The 23694-nt window shown below is 38.1% G+C and overlaps 2 protein-coding genes across 4 annotated transcripts; one reads left to right on the top strand and one right to left on the bottom strand.

The window, feature by feature from the left end:
• Positions 1-16193: 16193 nt before the first annotated feature.
• LOC134670605 (uncharacterized) lies at positions 16194-18499 on the top strand. The gene is made up of 3 exons (XM_063528407.1): positions 16194-16763; positions 17056-17249; positions 17434-18499. Exons 1-3 carry the CDS (start codon positions 16633-16635, stop codon positions 18378-18380), a joined length of 1272 nt encoding a protein of 423 aa, XP_063384477.1. The 5' UTR covers positions 16194-16632; the 3' UTR covers positions 18381-18499.
• Positions 18500-19696: 1197 nt separating this feature from the next.
• Positions 19697-21830, bottom strand: LOC134670604 (uncharacterized). Of its 3 annotated transcripts, none has more exons than XM_063528404.1 (3): positions 21632-21830; positions 21188-21358; positions 19697-20802 (listed from the first exon to the last, which is right to left on the bottom strand). In XM_063528404.1, the coding sequence occupies exons 1-3, from the start codon at positions 21812-21814 to the stop codon at positions 19702-19704; spliced, it is 1455 nt and encodes a 484-aa protein (XP_063384474.1). In that variant the 5' UTR covers positions 21815-21830; the 3' UTR covers positions 19697-19701. The 3 variants fall into 3 exon arrangements, with proteins under 3 accessions (XP_063384474.1, XP_063384475.1, XP_063384476.1); XM_063528405.1 differs by having other exon boundaries at positions 21200-21358; XM_063528406.1 differs by lacking the exon at positions 21188-21358 and having other exon boundaries at positions 21632-21829.
• Between the last annotated feature and the right edge of the window lie 1864 nt (positions 21831-23694).

The following is a 23694-nucleotide window of genomic DNA, read 5'->3' as shown; positions in this document are numbered from 1 at the left end:
AAATTTGTCAACACGCGTGGGGCAACGTAACAAAAGAACCAATAAACTCGGAAAATGACTGTGGCCTACGTGCAGATCTCTCTTGTCGCGGCGTTTGGGATGCGCAGAGGGAGGTGTTGTTTGATATCCGTGTCGTCGACACTGACGCTCCTTCTTAACTCACGACCTCACATCTGTACTAAAATCAGCTGAAGACGAAAAGCAGAGAAAATATTCCACGGCCTGTGAAATGCGACATGCAACGTTCACACCACTTGTAACATTACTGGAGTCAGTTATGTAACGCTGCCATACATGACCCAAAAATTTTTTATTAAGCTATGAGCTTCATCACATCTGATATTTGAGTAATTCTAAGCATTTCTTGCCTGGGGTGGGGGGGAGGGTGGGTACAGAGACGGCCGCCACCCGCCATCTTTAAAAAAAATCTATTCTGATCCTGGTGGGTACTAGGGCAAGTTTGGTATCATTTGCGTATAAACCAAAGACGTAGAATTCATTGCTGATATTTGTTTTTTTCAGTTTCATAGTAATTTTACAAGAAAAACGTAAAAAGGTGAAAAATTTGGTTGGAGATTTTTGCTACGCGGAGCCGAAACTACAAAAGATAGAAAGTTGAAATTTGCACACTAGATTACATTTATAAAGTGTACAAGAGATAAGAAGCGATTTTGAGAAATTCAACCCCTAAGGGGGTTAAAAAGGGGATGAAAGTTTGTATGGGGTTCAAGTTTTATTATAAGCTAGGAATTTGAAACTTCGTAAAACGATATATTATTAGAATACAAGAAAACTAATTTCAGCGTTTTTGAAAATTCATCCCCTAAGGTGGTGAAAAAGGGGTTAAAACTTTGTATGGACATCAAAAAATTTTTCGAACGCGGGACTTGAATCTTTGTATTTGGGGATATTTTTAAAAGACAGGAAAAGTAATTTCAGCGTTTTGTAAAATTCATCCCCTAACAGGGTTAAAAAGGGGTTGAAAGTTTGAATCCATTACAAATCCGAGTAGACGCACATTTCTTATTGCCTCCCAGGCTTGAAATGCTTAGAATTACTCAAGGAACATATGTGATGAAGCTCATAGCTTAATAAAAAATTTTTGGGTCAACTTTATAACTGCTTCCGCTACATCTGTTGACAGCGTCTATGCACCCCAAATGTCCTCCTTTATAAAACATATGGCAGAAACCATATCTCAACGGTGGAACCGTTCCCTAAGCACCATACTGGGCTGGCTGAGATGCAGGATCAGTATCGCCGTTATACGCACGACCAGCATGTGCATCCGAGGCACACGCCACCGGTTTAAGTCCACCGCCAGGTGGCTTGGGTTCGACGACGGTGCCGCCCTTCCACACATCGACTGAAACCCCTTTTCGGTATCTGTGAGGGGGCAGGTAGAGGAGCCTCACGGGGATGATGGGAATGAAAGTCAGGATCCAGAGCGATGAGGGGTATTTAATATTTAAATAAAAAGGCACCTGTAACAATACAGGTTACGTGTTAACAGAAAGGTATGTATAAAAACACTTTCGTAATTCAGAAGGTTAGAAATCAAATAACTTACAATATGTGCCTTGGTGATGATGTAGATATATATCTGGAAGGTGTGCAGGGCCACAAAACGAGCACTAAACTGAACTGCACGCACTTATGAATTATTACGTTTACTAATAAAAATCACACTTAAAAGGTCGTGTTTAGAAACTTGGGAAGTACAGTCTGTTAGATTAAATGATGTTTATCGATCAGAGTATGTGATCGAACTGAAAATAAAAATCATTGAATGGAATTTCGAATAGGATTTGAATTTCAAAAAGGGAATTTAGAATTTGTATGGTGCCAGAAATAGTATGAAGGTCGATAGTGTAACGCTTCGTTACACGCACCGTTACACTACCGGGGTCGCCCTGGAAGGGAAAATCCTGGGGCTTATGGCCAAAGGATTTTTCCGTAATGTAAATATAATGTAATGAATATGGGTATGAGTGATAAATTTAGAAGGTGGGGATGTTATATACAATGTTTATCATACAAGAGAGGCGATTTAAACATGCATACCAAAGGTCATTCATACATCATCTTATAAAATTTTGGTTAATTGTTTAACCAAAATAAGTTTCAATAGAGTACTCCTTTAAGTAGAGGACGTACTCATTAAATCGCTCTCCATTAGTATTAAGGCTTATTAATCAGTAACCACCCGCTGAATATTAATGAATCTAAATATAATATCTACAATAATGTGTACCTACAAAGAGTACGATTGTTGAAATTTATTCAACAAAATAATGCCGTATGGAATGTAGGATTACTACAAAATATCATAAGATAATTCCTTAATGGAATTAATAAATGTACTGTACGGTACGTATGTACCTAAGTACGTAAATATGAACGTTATGTCAAGGGAAGAAATATATAAATAAGTATTGTTCTAACTCTGGTAGAGTTAGCTTTGAATAACGTTATATGAACGTAATATAACGTTATATAAATTAAATAGTATAAATGAACGTATAAATTCGTACTAAGTAGGTATGTACGAAATGTAATGAGTCCGAAATGTATAATGGGGATGAGATATAATTATAAATGTATAACATTATATACAATATTTTACAAGTTAGGAGCTTAGGAGAAAAGTAGCTAAGTTTGAGCCAAATAAGAATCTAATTAAGGAAAAACAGTATATTATTTATTTTAGAATTTTGGGGAGAGGTTTAAGGTCTCTAATATGCCATCGTCCGAGCATTTTGCCGGACATGTCTTGTAGGACATATACTAAGGGTGATATTTTTTTTAGGATAGAACATTTAATAAACTTGGGTGCAAGTTTAGCAGAATAGTGTTTAGGAGAATTACTAATTGCGTAATTTCGTTTCCAGACGATGTCATTTTCGTTGAATTCGAAATGTTGGTGATGTTTATTATACGATGAAGAATTGGTTTGGTGTGCTCTCCAAAGACGGGCTTGTACTTCGGAGAAGACAGGCTGGAGAAGACCAAGATTATCAGCGTATTCGTCTCTGGGCGCGAATATAATATCATCTGTGAGATCAGATTTATCGTATGCTGATCCACATGTGACTAATTCGCGACCAAATACAAGGAAAGAAGGAGTATAATTTGTTGTTTCATTTACGGAAGTATTAATAGCAAATTGTATCTTATGTAGGTTGATATCCCAATTCCTGTGGTCATCCTGTATGAATGAGGATATTGCTGTGGTAACAACTTTATTATATCTCTCCACGGGATTTGGTTGGGCGCATTTAATTGCGCAATAGTGTATTTTTGGGATCTGATAGGAGTGGAATAAATCCGTTGTCTCTTGACTAACGAATTGAGGACCATGGTCAAGAATTATGGTCTGTGGGATTCCGTACACTAGGAAAACTAGGTTTTCTAGAATATGAACGATTACTGATGACGTAGCACGTTTAATCGCAAAGAGGAGGCAGTATTTTGAAAAACAGCAAGTAACGACAAAGATGAATCTGTTGTGTTTTAGTGTAGTAGGCAAGGGGCCGATCAAATCTATTGAAATGCATTGAAAGGGTCGAGAGCATTGCTTAGGTTTACCCATTAGGCCAAGTTTTAGTTGGGTTTGGTGTTTGCAAGCTAAGCAAGTCTCGCATTTGGCAATAAAATTTGAAATATCTTTGTACATTCCTGGCCAAAAATATTTCAATTTAACTTTATTGTATGTTTTAAATGTTCCGAAATGAGCGCAAGTTGGGGTGGAATGATTTTCTGTGATAATGGGTATTCTGTACTCTAGTGGGATAACTTCTTTCCAATTATACTCAGATTGGAGTAACGAAGGGGTTTTTGAGTATCGGTATAATTTATTATTATGTATTATGTAATCTGGAGTGGTGTTGGGGTTAGAACTGCATTTAGCGTAGATATTATTATACCAGTCGTCATTGGTATTAGAACTATTGTAGTTAATAACGTCTACTGAAGGTAAGCGTGATAAAGCGTCAGGGATTAGATGATCTTTACCACGTTTATGTTTAATTTCGAAGTTAAATGTAGATAGACGAATACTCCAGCGGGCTAGACGTCCGGTTGGATTATCTAGATGGAGAAACCATTGTAATGCGGAATGGTCTGTGTAGATTGTGAACTTTAAGCCGTTGTCAAGATAGCAACGCCAATGTTCTAGGGCTAGTAAGACACTTAAGAGTTCTCTTTCTGTAATTGAGTAATTTCTTTGGGGACCAGTTAGGGATTTGCTCATATAAGCAATGGGTTTCTCAACGCCATCAAATTCTTGAGTCAGCATGGCACCGATGCCGAAGCTGGATGCATCACAGTGGACTGCGAAGGGTTTTGAGAAGTCTGGGCAAGCAAGAACAGGGGTAGAGACTAGAGCTTCTTTAATGGATTTAAAGGCATTGTCTTCTAGTGATGTCCATTTAAATGGTGGTGCTTTTTTGGAAGTGGAGGTAAGTTTAGTTAGTGGTGCAACCTTTGTGCTGAAATCGGGGATAAAGCGTCTATACCAACTTGCTGTACCTAGGAACTTTTTAACTTCTCGAGGAGTTGTGGGAGGTGGGATGTTAAGTATTGCCTTAACCTTGTCAGGATCTGTTTGAAAGCCGTGTTCATTAACTATGTAACCAAGATATTTAAGTTCTTTTTTGAAAAATGAACACTTGGGGAAGTTTATAGTAATGTTGGCTTGTACTAGCCTTTGGTAAACTTTATTAAGTAAAGTGATGTGTTCATCGAAAGTATTACTTATGATGATAATATCATCTAAGTAGGTAAATACTGAGTTATCAAGGTTTTCAGAAGGGAATAACGCATCCATAAAGCGTTGTTGGGTAGCAGGGGCATTAGTCAATCCAAAAGGCATTACGCGAAACATGTACATGCCTTTTGAGGGTACATGGAAACTAGTTTTAGGTCTATCAGAAGGGCGTAGGGGTATTTCCCAAAATGCTTTTGCTATGTCTATCGATGATAGATATTTAGCATTTTTTAGATTATCTAGAATGTCAGAAATGAGTGGGAGTTTGTAGGCATCTTTGCGCGTAATCGAATTTAGTTTACGGCTGTCGATGCAAAAACGCCACGTTCCATCTTTTTTAGGAGTTATTATGACAGGGTTTAGCCATGGGCTTTCACAGGGTTCGATAACATTAAGCTTTAGCATTTCATCAACTTCTTTGCATAAAGCTTTTTGTTTCTCTGGAGAAAGCCTATAGCATCGCTGTTTGATTGGTGGATGGTCACCGGTATTTATGTGATGTTCAATGAGGTGGGTTCGTCCTAAGGGTTTGGTTTCTGTTGAAATATTTTTAAATTTTTCAATAATAGTATCTGAAATTAACTGTTGAGTTTCAGAAAGGTTGTCATAATTAGTGATGTGTTGGTCGCAGGTGGAAATAACTAGGGTATCTATATGTTTATCAGAATATGACGTTATGTCAGGTAATATGTGGGGAGCTATATTGAATTTTCTCCAAAAATTTGTGCCTAGAATCAAGGGTTGCTTTACAGTAGGGATAACATGAGCGGTAATAATAGCCACAATATTTTTGTACGAAATTGGTAGTTGAATTGTACCAATAGAGTATATAGGGTAGCCGTCGGCTACAGAGCCTACGACTTTATGGTCGTAATTTATGGTAAAATTGTGGGATAAGAGAATTTTATGGGAATTATTTCCGAAAATAGTTAAAGCACTGCCACTGTCTAAGAGGCCACATAAAGTTAAATTATTTGTCTGAATGTTGACATAAGGTCGTTCATCGTATGGATCTTGAGTGAAAAGTGCTGATGTAGTATTGTATGATGACATAAATAATTTAATGGTATCTAACCATTGGTTCCATTCTGTAGCAGTAGTTTTATTTAAGTTACTTTTCTCCTTTATGCGTTTTTTGGAAATTTATGGCAAACTGTACATTTTGCAAAAGTGACATTTTGTTTGCCACAGCGGAAGCATACTATATTTTTACTTGTACAAATATCTAAAGAATGATCGTTTGTTCTGCAACGCGGACAGGAGTAACGTAACGTAGAAGGTGGTGCTGTTACAGTATGGACCGGTTTATTAAATGGGAATGGTGGTATGTACGGTTGGGAAGGGGGGGTATGGTTAGAATCTTGTTGAATGTTGGTATAGTTGCTAGAGCTATAAGTAGAGGTAGTATTACAGCTTTCGTACCATTTGCACGATTGGAATAATGTGTCTATAGACGTAACATCTGTAGGAACTAATCTGGAACTGTAATAAGGGCTCATGTTTCTACGGAGGATATCTATTTTTTGTTTTTCAGAAAGGGGTTCATGTAATTTGGAAAAGAGGGCTTCCATGGCTGAAAAATACATTATTATTCGTTCATGTTGTTTTTGTTTACGGGAATGTATATTTTGTAGTAAGTTGTGGTCATGGTCATGCAATTCGAAATCTTTTAAGAAGTGGGTTTTAAATGATTTCCAATCTGTAAGGGTTGTTTTCTTTGACCTATACCAATCTAAAGGAGTGCCTGATAAAAAATCGTATATATATTTGTGTAAGCGTTTGTCGTCAATGTTACGCGCAATTGCAAACTCTTCGATGTTTCGAATAAAATCATAAGGGCAACTATCGCCTTTATAGTTGAATTTTTTAAAATCGCTTGGTTTTGCTTCAGAGAGGTTGGTTAATTTTCGAGCAAGTAGGTCTAAATTTGTGGAATCATCTATCAAAGAGGTTGCTGACGCGTAAGTTGACGTTGTTGTTGACGGTTGTGACATGTTAAATTTTGTTTGACATTTTGACAATAATTCGCATATTTTCGAATAGTTGTCAATAATTTCTGGAGATAATTCAGTGGTAATATGGAGACGTTCTATTCTGTTATATAAATGAAATAAGAAAACCGCTATTCTATCGTGCTTCGCTTGGTTGGTGGTCGCAAGCTGTAGCTGAGAAGAAACTATTGTGAGGCATCTGCTAATTTCGGTGATATCCTGTTCAAGATCATATGGGCTGGAGAGATTCGAACACGGGTCCGCGAATAAATTTGGAGTGAGGAGCTGTCTTAAATCATCAGCCTGCGCGGTGGCTGGGAACTGAATGTTCCTGAGTTTGAGCTCATAGATGAGTTCAGGTTTATTTAATAGTGTTGGATTCATTGTTTATTAAAGTGGATACCTATCACGAAGAGAATAATTGATGTTATCAATATAAATAAAATATGTAGTTATTAAATTTTATTTTTTATTGAATCGAAAGGAGAAGTTTATTGTGATATTAGGCTTAGTTGTGTATATTTATTTAATCGGGTGAAGGATAAGCTATCGGATTATCTCCAACAGTACTGCCGTAAGTCAGGATTGGTTCGCACTTCAGTGACTCCAAGGAGTTTTAAAAACACTTAGGATTGAAACCAATTTGTGAGATTTCAGTGGAAATCTTGGATTGTGTAATTGTATGTGATAGATGTTTTGTGTAATCACTATGTTAAGAGTTTTGTTACGTGGCGCGACAAAAAGCGTAGGACGCTGGCATAATAGGGATTAGAAAATAGATATAGATAAATTGGTATAAGATGATGAATGATGATAGATGTATATGTAATTGGTTATTTAAGGGGGGAATTTTGGGTAAACGGTTGAGGATTAGATAAATGGTTGGTTGTAAAATAGAAAATTAAATAAAATGATGTTAGGCCGAGAGATATTGCGAAAATTTGAGTTGGGTCGACTATAACCTTTTAGAATTTTGAAAAGATCTTATGCTAACTATTACAAGATATATAAAATTGATTAAAAAAAAAAAAATGTCGTCAAAAGTAGTAGGCGTCGGCGTGGTGTAGGAGCACGAGCGTAGCGGAGGAGGCACGAAGAGAAGGGCTGCTCTGCGTCGTAGGGTGGGTGGGTAGGTTCGTCGTAGGGGTGTTCTGGATTCGATCACGTTGGTGGCGCCAGTGTGAGGGGGCAGGTAGAGGAGCCTCACGGGGATGATGGGAATGAAAGTCAGGATCCAGAGCGATGAGGGGTATTTAATATTTAAATAAAAAGGCACCTGTAACAATACAGGTTACGTGTTAACAGAAAGGTATGTATAAAAACACTTTCGTAATTCAGAAGGTTAGAAATCAAATAACTTACAATATGTGCCTTGGTGATGATGTAGATATATATCTGGAAGGTGTGCAGGGCCACAAAACGAGCACTAAACTGAACTGCACGCACTTATGAATTATTACGTTTACTAATAAAAATCACACTTAAAAGGTCGTGTTTAGAAACTTGGGAAGTACAGTCTGTTAGATTAAATGATGTTTATCGATCAGAGTATGTGATCGAACTGAAAATAAAAATCATTGAATGGAATTTCGAATAGGATTTGAATTTCAAAAAGGGAATTTAGAATTTGTATGGTGCCAGAAATAGTATGAAGGTCGATAGTGTAACGCTTCGTTACACGCACCGTTACAGTATCGTCTTGGGTCGTCCCATTCGTTTTTCTTCAAGTTCTTAAATTAGTCCTATTCTGCTTCCGTCGCTCATTCTACATTGAAAGGCACCGACGATTGTGACGAATGTAGAATGAGTGACGAAAACAGAATAGGACTAATTAAAGAACTTGACGAAAAACGAATGGGACGACCCAAGACGATACCCCCTTTTCTACCGTACCTACATATGTCTTACCTAACCCTTTGTCTATGTATTACTTATGATTGTTATAATAAATAAATATGTTACTACAGTGACGAAAGTGACGGATACTGGGAGTAAGTAGTTCTGGGAGTGGTTAGTATAGTTGGGTTAGTAGGGATAAGTTCGCCTTTGTACTTCTTACTAATTGTATGTTATTTTAAATGTCTTTTTGTACAATAAAGAGTTTACTACTACTACTTAGTAGTTAGGCGGAGAGGCTGCCATTTCCGAAAAAAAAAAACAATTGTCCCAGACAGGTACCAATACGCAATACTCTCTTAGCTGCTAATATCGTTAGCGCTACGACGACGAATCGTTTTCTGTCACTATTACTCTTCCATATTAGTATGATAGCAAACAATATTGTCATCTTGGCTAGGCTCTATAGTATTTTTCAAACTGGAAGGGTACGATGACAGGTGTCAATTCAAAACAAGTTTGCGACGTATTTTTAGGTTATAAATTGTATGGAGACGACACCTGTCATCGAACCCTTCCAGTAAAAGGCTACAGGCCGTTTTTTCCGCTTCCGGCCATCGTTCGAGCACGTTGTGGAGACGAAAAAATATTTGGAAATAAGGAGAATTCTGTGGTTTTTTTTGTGTTTTTTGTGCTGTGATCGTTTTGTGTTTGTTGTTTATCTGTGTGGTAGCGTTATCTAACATTTGGTAAGTGGAAACAGTGGGAAGGGTGGCAATTACTTTCATGTGAGGTACTTGCCACCTTATCCGTGACGACATGATGTCGTCAAACACGTTTGACCCCGGGAAACCTCCGAATGAATTCGTGGTTGTTTCGAATCCGCCGTCACCAGCCGTTCACATGGATGTAGTAGAATCGACTCCCCGCAAAAGAGACCGCGCTGAATCCAATTCAGATGATGAGGCCCCCTGTGCCAAGCAGATGACCACCCTGAATAAAGGCTCTAATGAAATGAATTCTATCATGTCTGCCGGTATAGAATCGCACCTGCCTCTATCTCAGTCCCAAAATTCACTAGATTCCACTCAAACGGAACATGAAGCAGCCGGTGGCTCCCCCGGCCCTTCCCAAGAATCGCTGCTGCCTCTAGGTCAGTTCCATAATTCATCAGATTCCATTCAACTGGAACATGAAGCAGCCGGTGGCTCCCCCGGCCCTTCCCAAAAATCGCAGCTGCCTCTATCTCAGTTCCATAATTCATCAGATTCCATTCAACTGGAACAGGAAGCAGCCGGTGGCTCCCCCGACCCTTCCCAAAATCTTGTGACCCCTATGGAGGTCCCCCAAAACTCCCTCAGACTCAAACAGTTTTATGAGACCCCCCCCCCCCCCTACTCCCCATAGGAATAACTACTTAGTGTCAGACTTAGGTCCATTTATTGTACATGTTACTAAGGACTTTACAGACACCTACTCGTACTTGAATCAAGTGAAGTTCGGACAACTATTATATCAGACCGGTGTAAAGGGTATTAAAGAAGGCGGTGTTAAGAAAGTAGGGCGTAATAAAATGTCGGTTAAGTTTCAAACAAGTGACAGTGCCAATTCCTTTTTGAATTCACAGCTAATAGGTGGATACAAAGCTTTTATCCCAACTTTTCATATCTCTCGCATAGGGGTTGTTAAATACATTCCTGAAGAGTTTACAAATGAGGAACTCCCTTCCCTTATTGTCTCGCCTCAAGGATTTGGCAAAGCCATAAAGGCTCGTCGCATTAATTACAAAATCAAGGATCCCAATGATGGGGCTATTCAATGGATGCCCTCAGAAAAAGTGGTGGTTACTTTTGACGGTCAGGCGCTCCCTTCAAGGGTTTTTCTATTTCATTGCTCGCTAGAGGTAGACCCCTACAATCTGCCCACAATCCAATGTTTCAGATGCCTTCGGTTTGGCCATGTAAAGGCTCATTGCCGCTCTCGACCACGTTGTGCAAAGTGTGCCCAGCCTCATGAAGCCTCTGAGTGTAAGGTAGAAGAAGCAAATGTATCTTGCTTGCATTGTCTAGGTCGACATATGGCAACTGACAAAAATTGTACTGAGTTCAACAGACAAAAAAACATTAAAATCACCATGTCGGAGGAAGGTGTTTCTTACTCCGAAGCGGAGAAAAAGCATCCGAAAAATAAACCTCTTTATAGTGCTGCAGTCAAGAACCCGTCTTCTGCCCTCCCCTCTACGTCCTACAAGGAAACAGTGGTTACGCTGAGGAGACCACATGCTCCTCTCTCCTCTGGCTATGACCGTAGGGCCCATAACGACATAATATCTGGATATAACACGCCCCTTCCGGGCAATGGTGTTTGCCTGTCTGGTGAAAACCGTGAACCCGGTGTCCATCCTCAAGAGTCACCTTCATCTGGCCCCTCTGGCACAGGTACTAACATCTCATACATAATCTCTTCGATTGTTTCTTTAGCTGTAGAATTTTTGGTGAAAAATAATTTACTACCGTCCAACGCTGGCGATTATTTGAAACTTCTCTCCTCTCTTCTACCTAAAGGGTAGAATGGCTATTTCGATTCTCCAATGGAATATTAGAAGTGTAAATAAGAATAAATCTGATTTATTATATTTATGTAATAAATAAAGTCCTTCTGTCATTGCTCTCTCAGAAACCTGGTTAAAACCTTCTTTCTCATTTCGCTTACAGGGCTATACATGCCTCAGACAGGATTGCCCCAAAGGCTCAGCTGGTTGTTGCCTTCTTATTAAGAACGGTTTAGACTATCAACAAATTTCTCTTATTAACAATCCGCATATTTACGTGACAGCCGCTCGAGTCTTAAATATTAGCTTCCTTTCTGTATATATCCCTCACCCTTCTCCTAGAATCATTTCGTCCTTTTGGTCCCTCCTTTCTAACGTGCCCCCTCCCATTCTTGTGCTAGGTGACCTCAACTCACACAGCCCCCTATGGGGATCTCTTTCTCCTGACCCCTCTGGTAGCAAAATTGTAGAACTTCTAGACCATGACAACCTCTGCGTTTTAAATGATGGTAGTTCAACTCGTCGTATATCCCCAACACAGAATCCATCTCCGGTAGACTTGTCCGGTAGTCTTGGTGCCTGTACAAGGGAGACATCAGAAAGCTTGACACTTACCACATGCGTTGTTTACGCAGCATACTCAGAATTAAGTGGCAAGATCGTGTGACTAACACGGAGGTATTACGTCGAGCCAATATGTCCGGCATGGAGGCCATTCTAATGAAAAGCCAACTAAGTTGGAGTGGCCACGTCTGTCGCATGGATGACTGTAGACTCCCTAAATCCGTTTTCTATTCGGAACTCAAGGATGGGAAACGTAGCCACGGGGGACAGTTTCTGCGATATAAAGACGTTCTGAAGCGCAATCTCAAAGCTTGCGACATCCCATCTGAGCGTTGGGAGGAGCTTGCGGTTAAGAGATCGGAATGGCGCAATAAAGTAAGAGAAGGTGTAGCTACTTTCGAAGAAGCTCGACTTGAACACCTGGACCAAAAGCGCCTTCAACGAAAGTCTCGACCGAAGCCGTCCTACGCTTACACTTACAACGACCAAGGGCAGCTTTATTGTGCACAGTGCGATCGGACATTTAAAACTAAGTTCGGTTTTGCGAGCCATATACGCGCTCATCAGAGGAATTTGTAAAGGTCGCCGTTGTCGGACACGACATGGAGGACTATATATACTATTTGTTCTCCGGCCTTAACTTCTATAGCTGCGTGGGAAGTCTCTCAATCGTCTTACGGTAGTGATCACCTCCCCATCACCATCACCATCTCTATGGACTGCCCCCTGCCATCTTCGAGTCCTCCTCTTCAAAAATTTAATCTTTTAAAAGCTGATTGGTCGCTGTTTTCTTCTTCACTAGGTAACAAAATTGCTGATCTACCTGTTGTCTCTTCAACAAACTGTCTAGATGTCTACCTTCTTTTTAAAAAATCTGTACTTCTCTCGGCGGAAGAATCCATCCCTTTTAAAAAAAATATTTCCAAAAACAGGCGTCCCTCCCTCCCTTGGTGGGACCCAGAATGCACTTCAATAGTTAAAGCACGCAAAAATGCCGAAAAAACATATTGCAACAACATTAATAAAGAAAATTTTATTTTGCTCAAACAAATCCAGGCCAAGTGCAGGAAGGTACTAATTAAAAAAAAAAGAATTGGGTGGAATAATTTCTGTGAGTCTATATCTCCTGCCACTCATCCCACCATTGTTTGGAATAAAATTAAAATATTTCGATGTGTGGGGCCCTCTGCCCCTCCTCCGTCTTTTTCTAATAATCCTCCCTGGCTAGATGACTTTCTTAATAAATTGGCTCCTCCTTATGCTCCGAATTTTTCTGAAATTCCATCTTCTGTCTCTTCGTCTACCTCTTTGCCAGATAATTTTCTTTCTAATCCCTTTTTTATCTCTGAACTCCGGTGCGTACTTGACTGTCTACCCGACTCTTCTCCAGGTCCTGACGGTGTGGTTTACTCATTTCTTTCTAAAGCGGGCGCTGAGGCGACTTCTTATTTCCTATCGCTAATTAATTGCTTTTTTGACAATGGTGTTATCCCAGACTCCTGGAAGGAACAGTATGTAATTCCCATTCTGAAACCGGGTAAAAATTCGGATCTTGCCTCTTCATACCGTCCCATAGCTTTGTCATCCACCTTATGCAAAATTACTGAACATCTTTTGAAAAATCGTCTTGACTGGTATATTGAAAATAATAACTTATTATCTCGTTTTCAAATCGGCTTTCGCAAGGGTAAAAGTGTTTCCGATAGTCATGCTATTCTGTCAACTGACATTAGACTTGCTTTCTCAAGAAAGGAGTGTGTTGCTGCTGTGTTCTTGGATATCTCCTCAGCTTACGATAATGTCATGCTTTCAGTCCTTAAAAACAAGATGTCTCGGATAGGAATTCCTTCAAAGGTTGTTTGCTTCGTGTCTAATCTTCTTTTGGAGAGGACAATTATATTAAGATGGCAGGGTAATGTCTTGGGGAAAAGATGTCTATGGAAAGGACTACCTCAGGGTTCGGTCCTCAGCCCTCTCCTTTATAACTTATATACTATGGACCTTGACAAATCTGTAAATTTACATTGTAAAATTCTGCAATATGCGGACGACTTGGTTATTTATTGTAATGACAAATCTCCACAATTAGCCACTAATAAAATTAACACAGCCCTTATCTCTCTCCAAACGTGGCTTTCTTCTCATGGTCTTTCTCTCTCTCCATCAAAAAGCTCAGCTATTATTTTCTCTAGAGCCAGAAGCTCCCCTCAAACACTATTTCTTTTTGACAATGAATCAATTCCTCTCTCAGAGACTGTAAAATTCTTAGGCGTTATTTTTGACCGTCAACTTAAGGGTGCTCAACATCTAAATTATGTAGCTAAAAAATGTAAAAAAAATATTAACATGCTCAGAGCCCTCTCGGGCGCGTGGTGGGGTGCTCATCCTTATTCTCAAAAACTTCTATATAATGCTTTCATTAGGTCCCACCTGGATTTTGGTACTTTCATATTTGAACCTTGTAGTGTCGAAGCTCTTAAAGTTCTAGAAAAAATACAATTGAAGGCGCTTAGAATTGTATTAGGGTGCATGAGAAACTCTCCCAAGAAGGCAATCCTAGTGGAGAGTGTAGACCCTCCTCTAGATCTCAGGCGGAAGCTTTTAGCAGATCGCTTCTTATCCCGCACAGTTTGTTTATCATCACATCCCCTTATCCCCAAATTGAAATTGCTGCAAAATTACTGTAACACTAAACCTTATTGGAGCAAGAAGTCTAAACCTAATTTAGTTCTCAGCTTAGAAAAAATTTCATCTCTCAGAGCCCCCATTCAAAGATACCCCTCACTCCCTCTATACTCGGTTCCGTTTGAAGCCCTTATTCTCCTTCCTAATGTAATTTTAGATTGCGGCATTAATAAAAATTCGTTACATCCAAATTCGAAATTTAATAAATTTGCACACGATAACTTCCCAGATTTTTTTTTTATTCTGATGCCTCTAAACTCTCGGACCTTGGTTGTGTAGGCTGTGCTGTAGTGTGCCCTTCGTTAAATCTCTCAATCAAATATAAACTCCCCCCTGAGTGCTCTGTTTTTACTGGTGAATGCTTGGCCATTTGGGCGGCAATCAAATATATACTCTCTAGTGATCTCCCTAAATCTGTTATTTTCACTGATTGTTTAAGTGCCCTTCAGGCAATTTCCTCTAGACCTTTCTTAAATTGTGCTCGTAATTACCTAATAGCTCAAATTAAAAAATAAATTTTCTCTTGTCGGTTAGCCAATTTGGACATACAGGGCGTCCCACGGCGATGCCACATGGAGGGAAAGTACCTTAAATATCATAGATAGCATATTTTGCTGAAAGAAGACTTCATTTTATTTTTAAAACTTAGTAAAGTTGCATTTATACTTTTTTAATTTTTTTTGAAAAAAAATGTATGGAAAAAAATTATCGCGTCATTGAAGCCTTTCGATCGGTATGACAAAGCTACAAGGTATTTTTTTTTCTCGTGTAGCGGGTTCGATTCCCGGTTTAACCATGAAATTATTTAAAATGCAATTCAACTTGTTTTTTTAAATCGAAATAATGTCTTCTTTCAGTAAGATGTTCATTTACAATAATTAAGGTACTTTTCCTCCAATGACGCGATAATTTTTTTCCATACATTTTTTTTCCAAAAAAATTAAAAAAGTATGAATGCAACTTTACTAAGTTTTAAAAATAAAATGAAGTCTTCTTTCAGCAAAATATGCTATCTATGATATTTAAGGTACTTTCCCTCCATGTGGCATCGCCGTGGGACGCCCTGTATATTTTGGATGGATTCCGAGCCACTGCGGCATTTTAGGTAACGAACTAGCAGACCAGGCTGCAAAAGAAGCTGTTCTACGCGGAAATGATTCCTTTTTTAAAATCTTCCCCTCGGACTTAGTTTGTATCCCTAAGAAAACAATGTTTAAAAACTGGTCCGTACGATGGAAATCGTCTAAAAAATGTTTTTACTCGTATATCCAACCCTTGATACCCTCACGTCCTTGGTTTTTTAAAAATCGATCTCTCTCTAAAAGGCACACCAGTATCATTATTAGACTTCGCTTGGGTTTTTATTCTTCGCCTGCATCGCTTCAAGCTCAGGGACTCCCTATGTGTGTCTGCAATACGGAAGTTGGTACATTGGACCATATTCTTTTTAACTGCCCTCGTAACTCACCCTTCTTTAATTTATACTCTGTCTTAACAAAATTAAAAATACCCCTCCCTATTAAATCTATGCCCTTATTATGCCTCACCGAAAATAAAAAAATATTCCGGATTCTTGCCAGGTTTCTGAGGAAAAATAACATTGTATTATAGTATCTCTCTAATTTGGCATAAGAGATTAAATATTTGTGTCGTCTGCAATTGAACTAATCACTCACCTTTGTTTTACTTTGCTATAACAAAACGTGTAGTGCCCCTTGTTCTGTGCGGGAGTGGGTATTTGTCTGTGTTGTCCTTTGTTCGCAGGTGTACACATCAAAACACTTGACATTGGCAAATGGGGAATGGATGAAAATTTTAAAAGTGCCTGATTATTTTTCTGGTGATAGGAATAACCATTTCTAATAACAGAAAAAAGTTTCAGATTTTTCGGTTGCGCCATACATTTTATAAAAATAAAAACATTTTGTATCACCGCGCGTCCGATCCGTTCCGGCTGTTAAGACATTTTTCAACGTCTTAAAAAGTTAAGGCTACTTGAATCTGTGGGGGGCATGACATTGACAGTTGATTGACAGCTTGTCATTCTACTCGCAGAATTCATAACCGTTTGTGATCTCATCTGGTGAACCGCTTTCTTTGATTTATGTGCTACTTACGACTCGTTTCCCCACCTGGACCTCTGATTTTGCCTGCCTCAACGACGACCTTCGCTTGTGAACCCCGGACCTGATTTTGATTGCACCTTCGACGACCCCTGGCATTTGAATTCGGCAAACATGGATACCGCCACTTTTGTTAAAGCAAACTCATCTAATTTGCCAAAAGTAGACCCATATATGCTTATGGAGTTTATGAAGAATAGCGACAAACATAATGCCGGTGAAATAAGAGATGCCAAAGCTTTATCGTAAGTATTTTGCCTTGCCCATATCTCACACTACCGCACGTTATCTTGATCTTGACCTGGCAAGCAAAAATTAACACGTGGGACCATGGTCATTTTACATAAAATCTTTCAATTCAAATGATCTAAATGTTTTGCCATAAGCATTTCATTTTCTAACAAAGTTATCACATATTAAAATTTAATTTAAAGTGGCTGTGCTCCTTAATTGATCAACATTAACATTTACTTTTTTTACCTATTTTATTATTAAAGAAGGAAGTACTTGTTTATATTTAATTTATTTTTGTTTAAGGTCTTCAAGAGAATCATATGTTGAGAATGCTATCGGATATGTCGAAATAAAACGGACTGGACATCTTTGTGATGTGAGAGCGAACGTTGTTCCTGAACAAAGAATAACAAGGAAATACTATGTTGTCATGATCCATCTAGACGAGGCAAATGAATCAATTATAGATACTTCATGTGACTGTGCAGCGGGGGATGGTAAATTTTGCTATAAACATGTTCTTATTGATTTTGTAGAAGCGAATCTAAAAATTACCTATTATCCAATGCCAATCTCATAAGATTTTACCATGAAATATTAATAAATCAGAGATAGTAAAGACATGGCTACTTTCTTAGAAGAAAAGTATAGATGTTTAAAATAATTTTGTTTGTTTCTCAGGTGGGTGTAAACATACTGTTGTTGTACTACATTGGCTACAAAAACGAAGCGATGAACCTTCACCAACCAGCGTCCAATGCTACTGGACGAAACCAAACCTTAAACGGGCTCTAGAACGACCGGTAATGTGTAAAGATCTGGCAAAAGGAGAGGTAGCTGAAAGGGGACCAAAGGACCCCTGTCTACTGAAAAGACTACGTCAAGAAGCAAGCAAGCATGGTTGTGGCAAAAGCCTGCTCCTTGCATATGATCCTGAGAGACCAACAGACAGAAACTCAAAATATTGCATTTTTGATATGATGGTGGATTTTTTTGAAAAAGAGAATAGGCCAACTTTCAAAAAATTTAAAATATATAGCAAAGCAGTAATGATAGAAAATAAAGAAAAAATCATGAAAGAAACTGAAGGTCAAGTGAACTCGAAGCTGTGGCATTCCATTAGACAAGGCCGAATCACAGGTTCAAAAATATATGAAATTGCTCATTGCAAGACACCCCATGGCAGTCTTGTCGAAGAAATTTTAGGAGGAAGCAAAGCACCAGAAACGAAATCAATGAAGCGGGGTAAAATCTTAGAAAAACGCGTACTGAATAAATTAAAGATTGAAATAAATAAAACAATAGAAGAATGTGGATTTTTGATAATAGATGGAATTTTTGGAGCGTCACCTGATGGCATTGGAGATGACTTTGTTGTCGAAATTAAATGTCCCATTTCTGACAAAACTAAAAAAAACTATATAAAGAATGGGAAAATTGCTAATAAGTTTATGGGTCAAGTGCAATTAGAGATGCTAGCGGCTGGCAAAAATAAGTGTTTGTTCTGTGTAGCAGACCCAAAATTTGAGAGCAATGGGATAATTGAGACAATAACAGTAGACTTCGATAAAGATTATACAGGGTGTAATTTTTTACGTGATACAAAATATGTTTTTCTAACTCCATAAACAACTAGCAATTGAATGCTCCTACTCTCGTTGAAATCAGACAATTTTATTTTTAATTTTTTTATTTTTTTTCGTGATATTTTTTGTACTTTTAAAGGATATTATGATATTAAAACAGCTTTAAAATGTAAAGTGAACTAAATTACTTTTCAAAGTAGCGTAAATCACAAGTCATTAAACATTTTCTGTGATTTATGCTACTTTGAAAAGTAATTTAGTTCACTTTACATTTTAAATATCTTATAAAGCTGTTTTAATATCATAATATCCTTTAAAAGTACAAAAAATATCACGAAAAAAAATTAAAAAATTAAAAATAAAATTGTCTGATTTCAGCGAGAGTAGGAGCATTCAATTGCTAGTTGTTTATGGAGTTAGAAAAACATATTTTGTATCACGTAAACAATTACACCCTGTATAGATAATTTGATGAAAGATGCAGAGGAATTTTGGGAAAAGAATGTGTATCCCGTAATTTTGAAAAGTGCATCTACAGCATAATTCATTATGAACTTTGCATTTATAATAAATAAATATATGTATTAACCCGATTATTACTCATTTTAACACCCATAACCCCTGTTGATAGTGTACCTATTGTAGGTTTTTATTAAAGTATATCAGCCTAACCCTTAAAGTTGCAATGTTAGTCCCACTTGAGGCCTGCAATCTAGTTACAAGTCCCAGCTGGATTGCAATCCTCTTAATTGGCAATATAAATAGTTTTTCACCACACCAGCTCGGAAAGGCTTACTTTGCACTTCAAAAACTGATAGCAAAGTTGCATTTTATTCACATGTTAGTCAAAGTATTTAGTAATTTCCATTTGATGCAAATTTTGAGTTGTTTTCTTATGTTTGCTGGTAGAATTGACTTTTAAATGATGATTTTGGATTATAAATATTGAATAACATTCATTTGGATTTGATTTTGTTTGTTATTTTACATTTGATATTTGCTTCTGGTTAGTGTGGTGAAAAATGTTGTGTTTCACTCGGGGGCAAATTTTGTTTATCCCTCATGCTTTGAAACCCTCGCAACGCTCAAGATTCAATTTTTCGAACTACACACTCGTGGTTCAATTTTGGAATCTTTCTCTTGCTCGGATATCAATATTAGCACAAGCGGTTAAACAACAACTTTGCCCCCTTGTAAAACAAATAACTATTTCTATCTAGTAGTATTAGTATTGAGCACTCCAAGCTTTTTGGAAACATTTGACCTTACCCTCTATATGGCCACAGAACTGGACTTTACTCGACCTACACCTACTACTCGAGGTAACCTATGATTTGTGATAAAATTAAACAACATAATAATATCAAACGTCTTTTATTATAGGATTCTGAAGATTACTTAATCCGCAAGCTATAATGACCAGGTCGTCCAAATATTTTAAGTGCTTGTTATTAACCACAGAGTGAGGTTTTAACATATGGAATTCCCGTAATCTCCTAATTACACGCTCAACGTGCACCCTCAAACTGGCAATCACCTTAGTTTTAATTACATCTTTTTTTAACATTCTTTGATAGGTGAAGACACTAGGAGGTCTTAATAGTTTTCCATTTTTTGTAATTAAGAGGGATTCAATCTCCTTAAATCCGCGATCGGCCATGATTACCGCATTTAATGGAAGTACATCAACAAAGCGACTCCACTCCGTGATGGCTTTGTCAGATATACGTCCCCCATAACCCTGTGAGATGAATGATATGTATCCAGCGGGTGTACAGCCAATCAAATATTTAATTGTGTTGCATGATTTGTACTGCGACCAAGTCTGCGCTTGCTTCTCTGGATGACTGGGTTTTTCTACTTGAATCTCAAAACAGTCTATAATGCACTGTACATTCGAATATCTGATTTTAAATGCTAATGGTAAGTTTTTTTTTATTTCTGTTAGTGGAGGTAAATATATACAATTTTGAAAGTATGTCGACAAAACTACGACATTCTTTTCAAACATTAACCGTATGGTTGACCTGGCCATTTGAAACTCTTCACTCATCCTAGCAAATGAGTCATTGTTTTTTAATTTAAATAGAGTTATAATTATATGAAGTGCCAAACAAGAACACTCCTGGGCAATGTAATTAATAATCCACCAAAAGCTTTTTGGCAGACCTAAAAACAATTTAGGTTTTTTGGCAATAATTTTCAGTAGGTGCTCCCGGCCACGTTTTTCAATATTCTCTTGTTGACCACTCGAAGATGACTCGAAGTTGGACGTCCCAAACAAGGATGGTGATTGATTGGGGCTCTCCTCAGTGTTGGGTAGTTGCATCATTCGTGACGGTATCACTCTTTCTTTTATTTTTCGCCCACGGAATTGAGTAGCTCTGGTTTGAGTCTTTGCCTGGGCCAAAACAAACTTGTTTGACACTCCTATTCTCTTATCACACTGTATAGCTGCATCAATCTGAAACAAAAATGCAAATATAAATAAACAGAATATAATGCTACTTTTGAGGCGTTTGACAAAATATCGTCACTTTTTAACATAGCGCAATTGAAAGTGACGGATATTGTTTTATCACACTGTCACATAGACAAGAAACAACCATCATATCCATACTGAGTTCACTCAAACAACACAACTTCATGCACAATGGCCTCTAATAATTTTTACCTATACCTTTTTAATTCAAGTGTTTATTTCACATACATATATTTCACAATACATTATAACTTGAAAATGAGTGATTTAAGAAAAATTTATAATTATCACAGGTAGCAAAGTAAAGTTGAAATTAAACTAAGTGTGTACAGTTATTTCAGTTATTTGGCAATATATGAATACTTACACTGTGAGAGACTTGCATGCCAGCAGCACTTGAAGTTGATGGCCGATCTTCAATATTCTTATTCATCACAGTTAATGGTTTTTTTGGATAATTCTTCAGTGTGGCATTTATTTTTAGTCTTGGCTTTGCACCAGATATCCATTGACCATAATTTTCCAAATCTTCTTCAAACTGTAAAAATATGAATTATGTTTTATGAACATTGTTACATACTTAAACATTTATGGATCATTGTTCATGGTATCCTCATGGTGTTTTCATTCACCATGTACTGACAACTACCAATGTTATTTTAAATTAAATTAAAAAACAGTAAATATTATTTTTTACGAGATTACCTTCAATATTTCAATCCATAATTTCACAACTTAATAAAGGCATTCCAATAAATATAACATGGGGATTTCTTTTATATAGAATGGTAAACAAGACATGGTATCTTACATTTAAGTGGTCCTCACAGCAAAACAGTGCTCGGTTTGGACAGTTCCTGCCGACCAATTGACACCAACGTTCTTTCAGCTCTTTTCTAACTGTAAAAAACCTTAAATCCGGGTTTTTCACATCCGTCTTGGAGCACGTTGGTATAAAACATGTTTTTGGATCTTTATACCGTTGATAATTCATGGTGCTAAGCACGGCACCAAGCCAAATAGTCCAGTTTCAGTTGCAGTCGAAGGTGCAATCAAAATCAGGTCCGGGGTTCACAAGGTTCACAAGCGCAGGTTGTTAAACCTTTTTATTACCTTTTTTGTAATAAGAACATCCATGGTTTTTTGATTTGCATTTTTATATTCATATGTTTTTTATAAGTGTCATTCTTTCCAATATTCTCTTTGTGTGAACGTGTTTTCTATTTATTAAATTATTTCAATAAGTATATTCCACGGATTTTACTCCTATATTAATAGGTTATGAGTGCCCGTACTACGCTGCGAAATAAGTTTAATAAGTACGAGAAATATGGATTCTCCATCGACGTCTACACATACTCATCATATAACGTTCTCGAAGCTACACGGAAGCAAGAACTTCAATAACTGGTTATTCAGTATTCAGTGTTTGCTCACCGATCAAGGACTCTGGGAGGTCTGTACAAAAAAAGACGAATTGACAGACCCCGCAGAAAAGCAAAAAGACGCTCGTGCTCGAGCAAAGATATGCCTGTCCTGCAACGAAAACGTGTATCCGGTAATAAGGTCAGCTAAAACTGCGTATGAAACACTGCAATGCCTAAAAAAGGCTTATGCAGATAGCGGCCTGACAAGAAGACTGGCTTTGATGAGGAAGTTACTATCCAATAAATATGATGGTAACATGGAAGAATATGTGAACAAATCGTTGGCTACGCAACAGGAACTCCAAAGCATTGGCGCGTCAGTCGAGGACGAGTTTCTGGCTATCGTGATGCTCGCCGGCCTGCCAGAAGAGTTTAAGCCATTAGTGATGACCCTGGAACACGCTAACATCGCTAAGATAACATCGGAACACGTCGTGACGGCTCTACTAAAGGAAGATTCTCGTGCCGTCAGCGCTGCATCCGGCAGTACCCAGCCTGCACCTGTCAAACAAGGACCAGCAAACGTGCTGCAAGCCCGCTCGTCGAAGACGAAATCTAAATTATTTTGTAAATATTGCAAAAAGTTAGGGCATGTAGTTTCTGAGTGTAGGAAGAATAAGAACAAGAATGATTCGACGACCAAATCATTTAATACATCTGAATTCACGCTTTCATCTTGTTTCCCTCTCATTCCCCCTACAGCCACAGGTTCTCAGGACTGGTATATTGATTCTGGAGCGACTTCCCACATGAGCAACCGGAGAGATTGGTTCTCCGCCATGTCACCCCACATGATGCCCATCACCGTCGCAAACAATGACCAGATTTCAAGCCATGGAAAAGGTACTGTAAATATGTATATATCTGACAATGTAAATAGTATTAGTGACGTGTTGTACATCCCTGGCCTAGCCACTAATCTTCTATCGGTTTACAAATTAACCGATAAAGGTTACGAAGTTTTGTTTACATCAAAAGGCGCGAGTATCATTCCCGAGAATGGCTGTCAAGTGACGAAACCTGTCATTGCCACAGGCTCTATACATAAAGGTATGTTTAGACTTGATGTCAGTTCAAATAATACTTCTCACGCACTTTGCACTGGCACCAAGGAGTCCGCAATGCTTTGGCATAGACGCCTTTCTCATATAAATGCCAAAACTTTAAACATTCTCAAAAATAAGCACGTTGGCGTTGACTTTCAAAAAGGTTTTCATGAACCATGTGTTCCGTGCCTACAAGGCAAACTTTCTAAGAAACCTTTTTACAAGTCTACGAGTAGGTCAAATTGCGTATTGGAACTCATTCATTCCGACCTATGCGGTCCAATGAGTACGCAATCATTTGGCGGAGCTCTATACTTACTAACCTTTACGGATGACTTTAGTCGAAAAACCTTCGGCTATCTTTTGAAAAGAAAAGATGAGGTCTTCGGTAAGTTCGTAGA

This window comes from Cydia fagiglandana, chromosome 14 (assembly GCF_963556715.1).
Source record: "Cydia fagiglandana chromosome 14, ilCydFagi1.1, whole genome shotgun sequence".
Lineage (NCBI taxonomy): Eukaryota > Metazoa > Arthropoda > Insecta > Lepidoptera > Tortricidae > Cydia > Cydia fagiglandana.
Note: the sequence above shows the minus strand (reverse complement) of the source record. Positions and strands in the feature narration are given on the sequence as shown.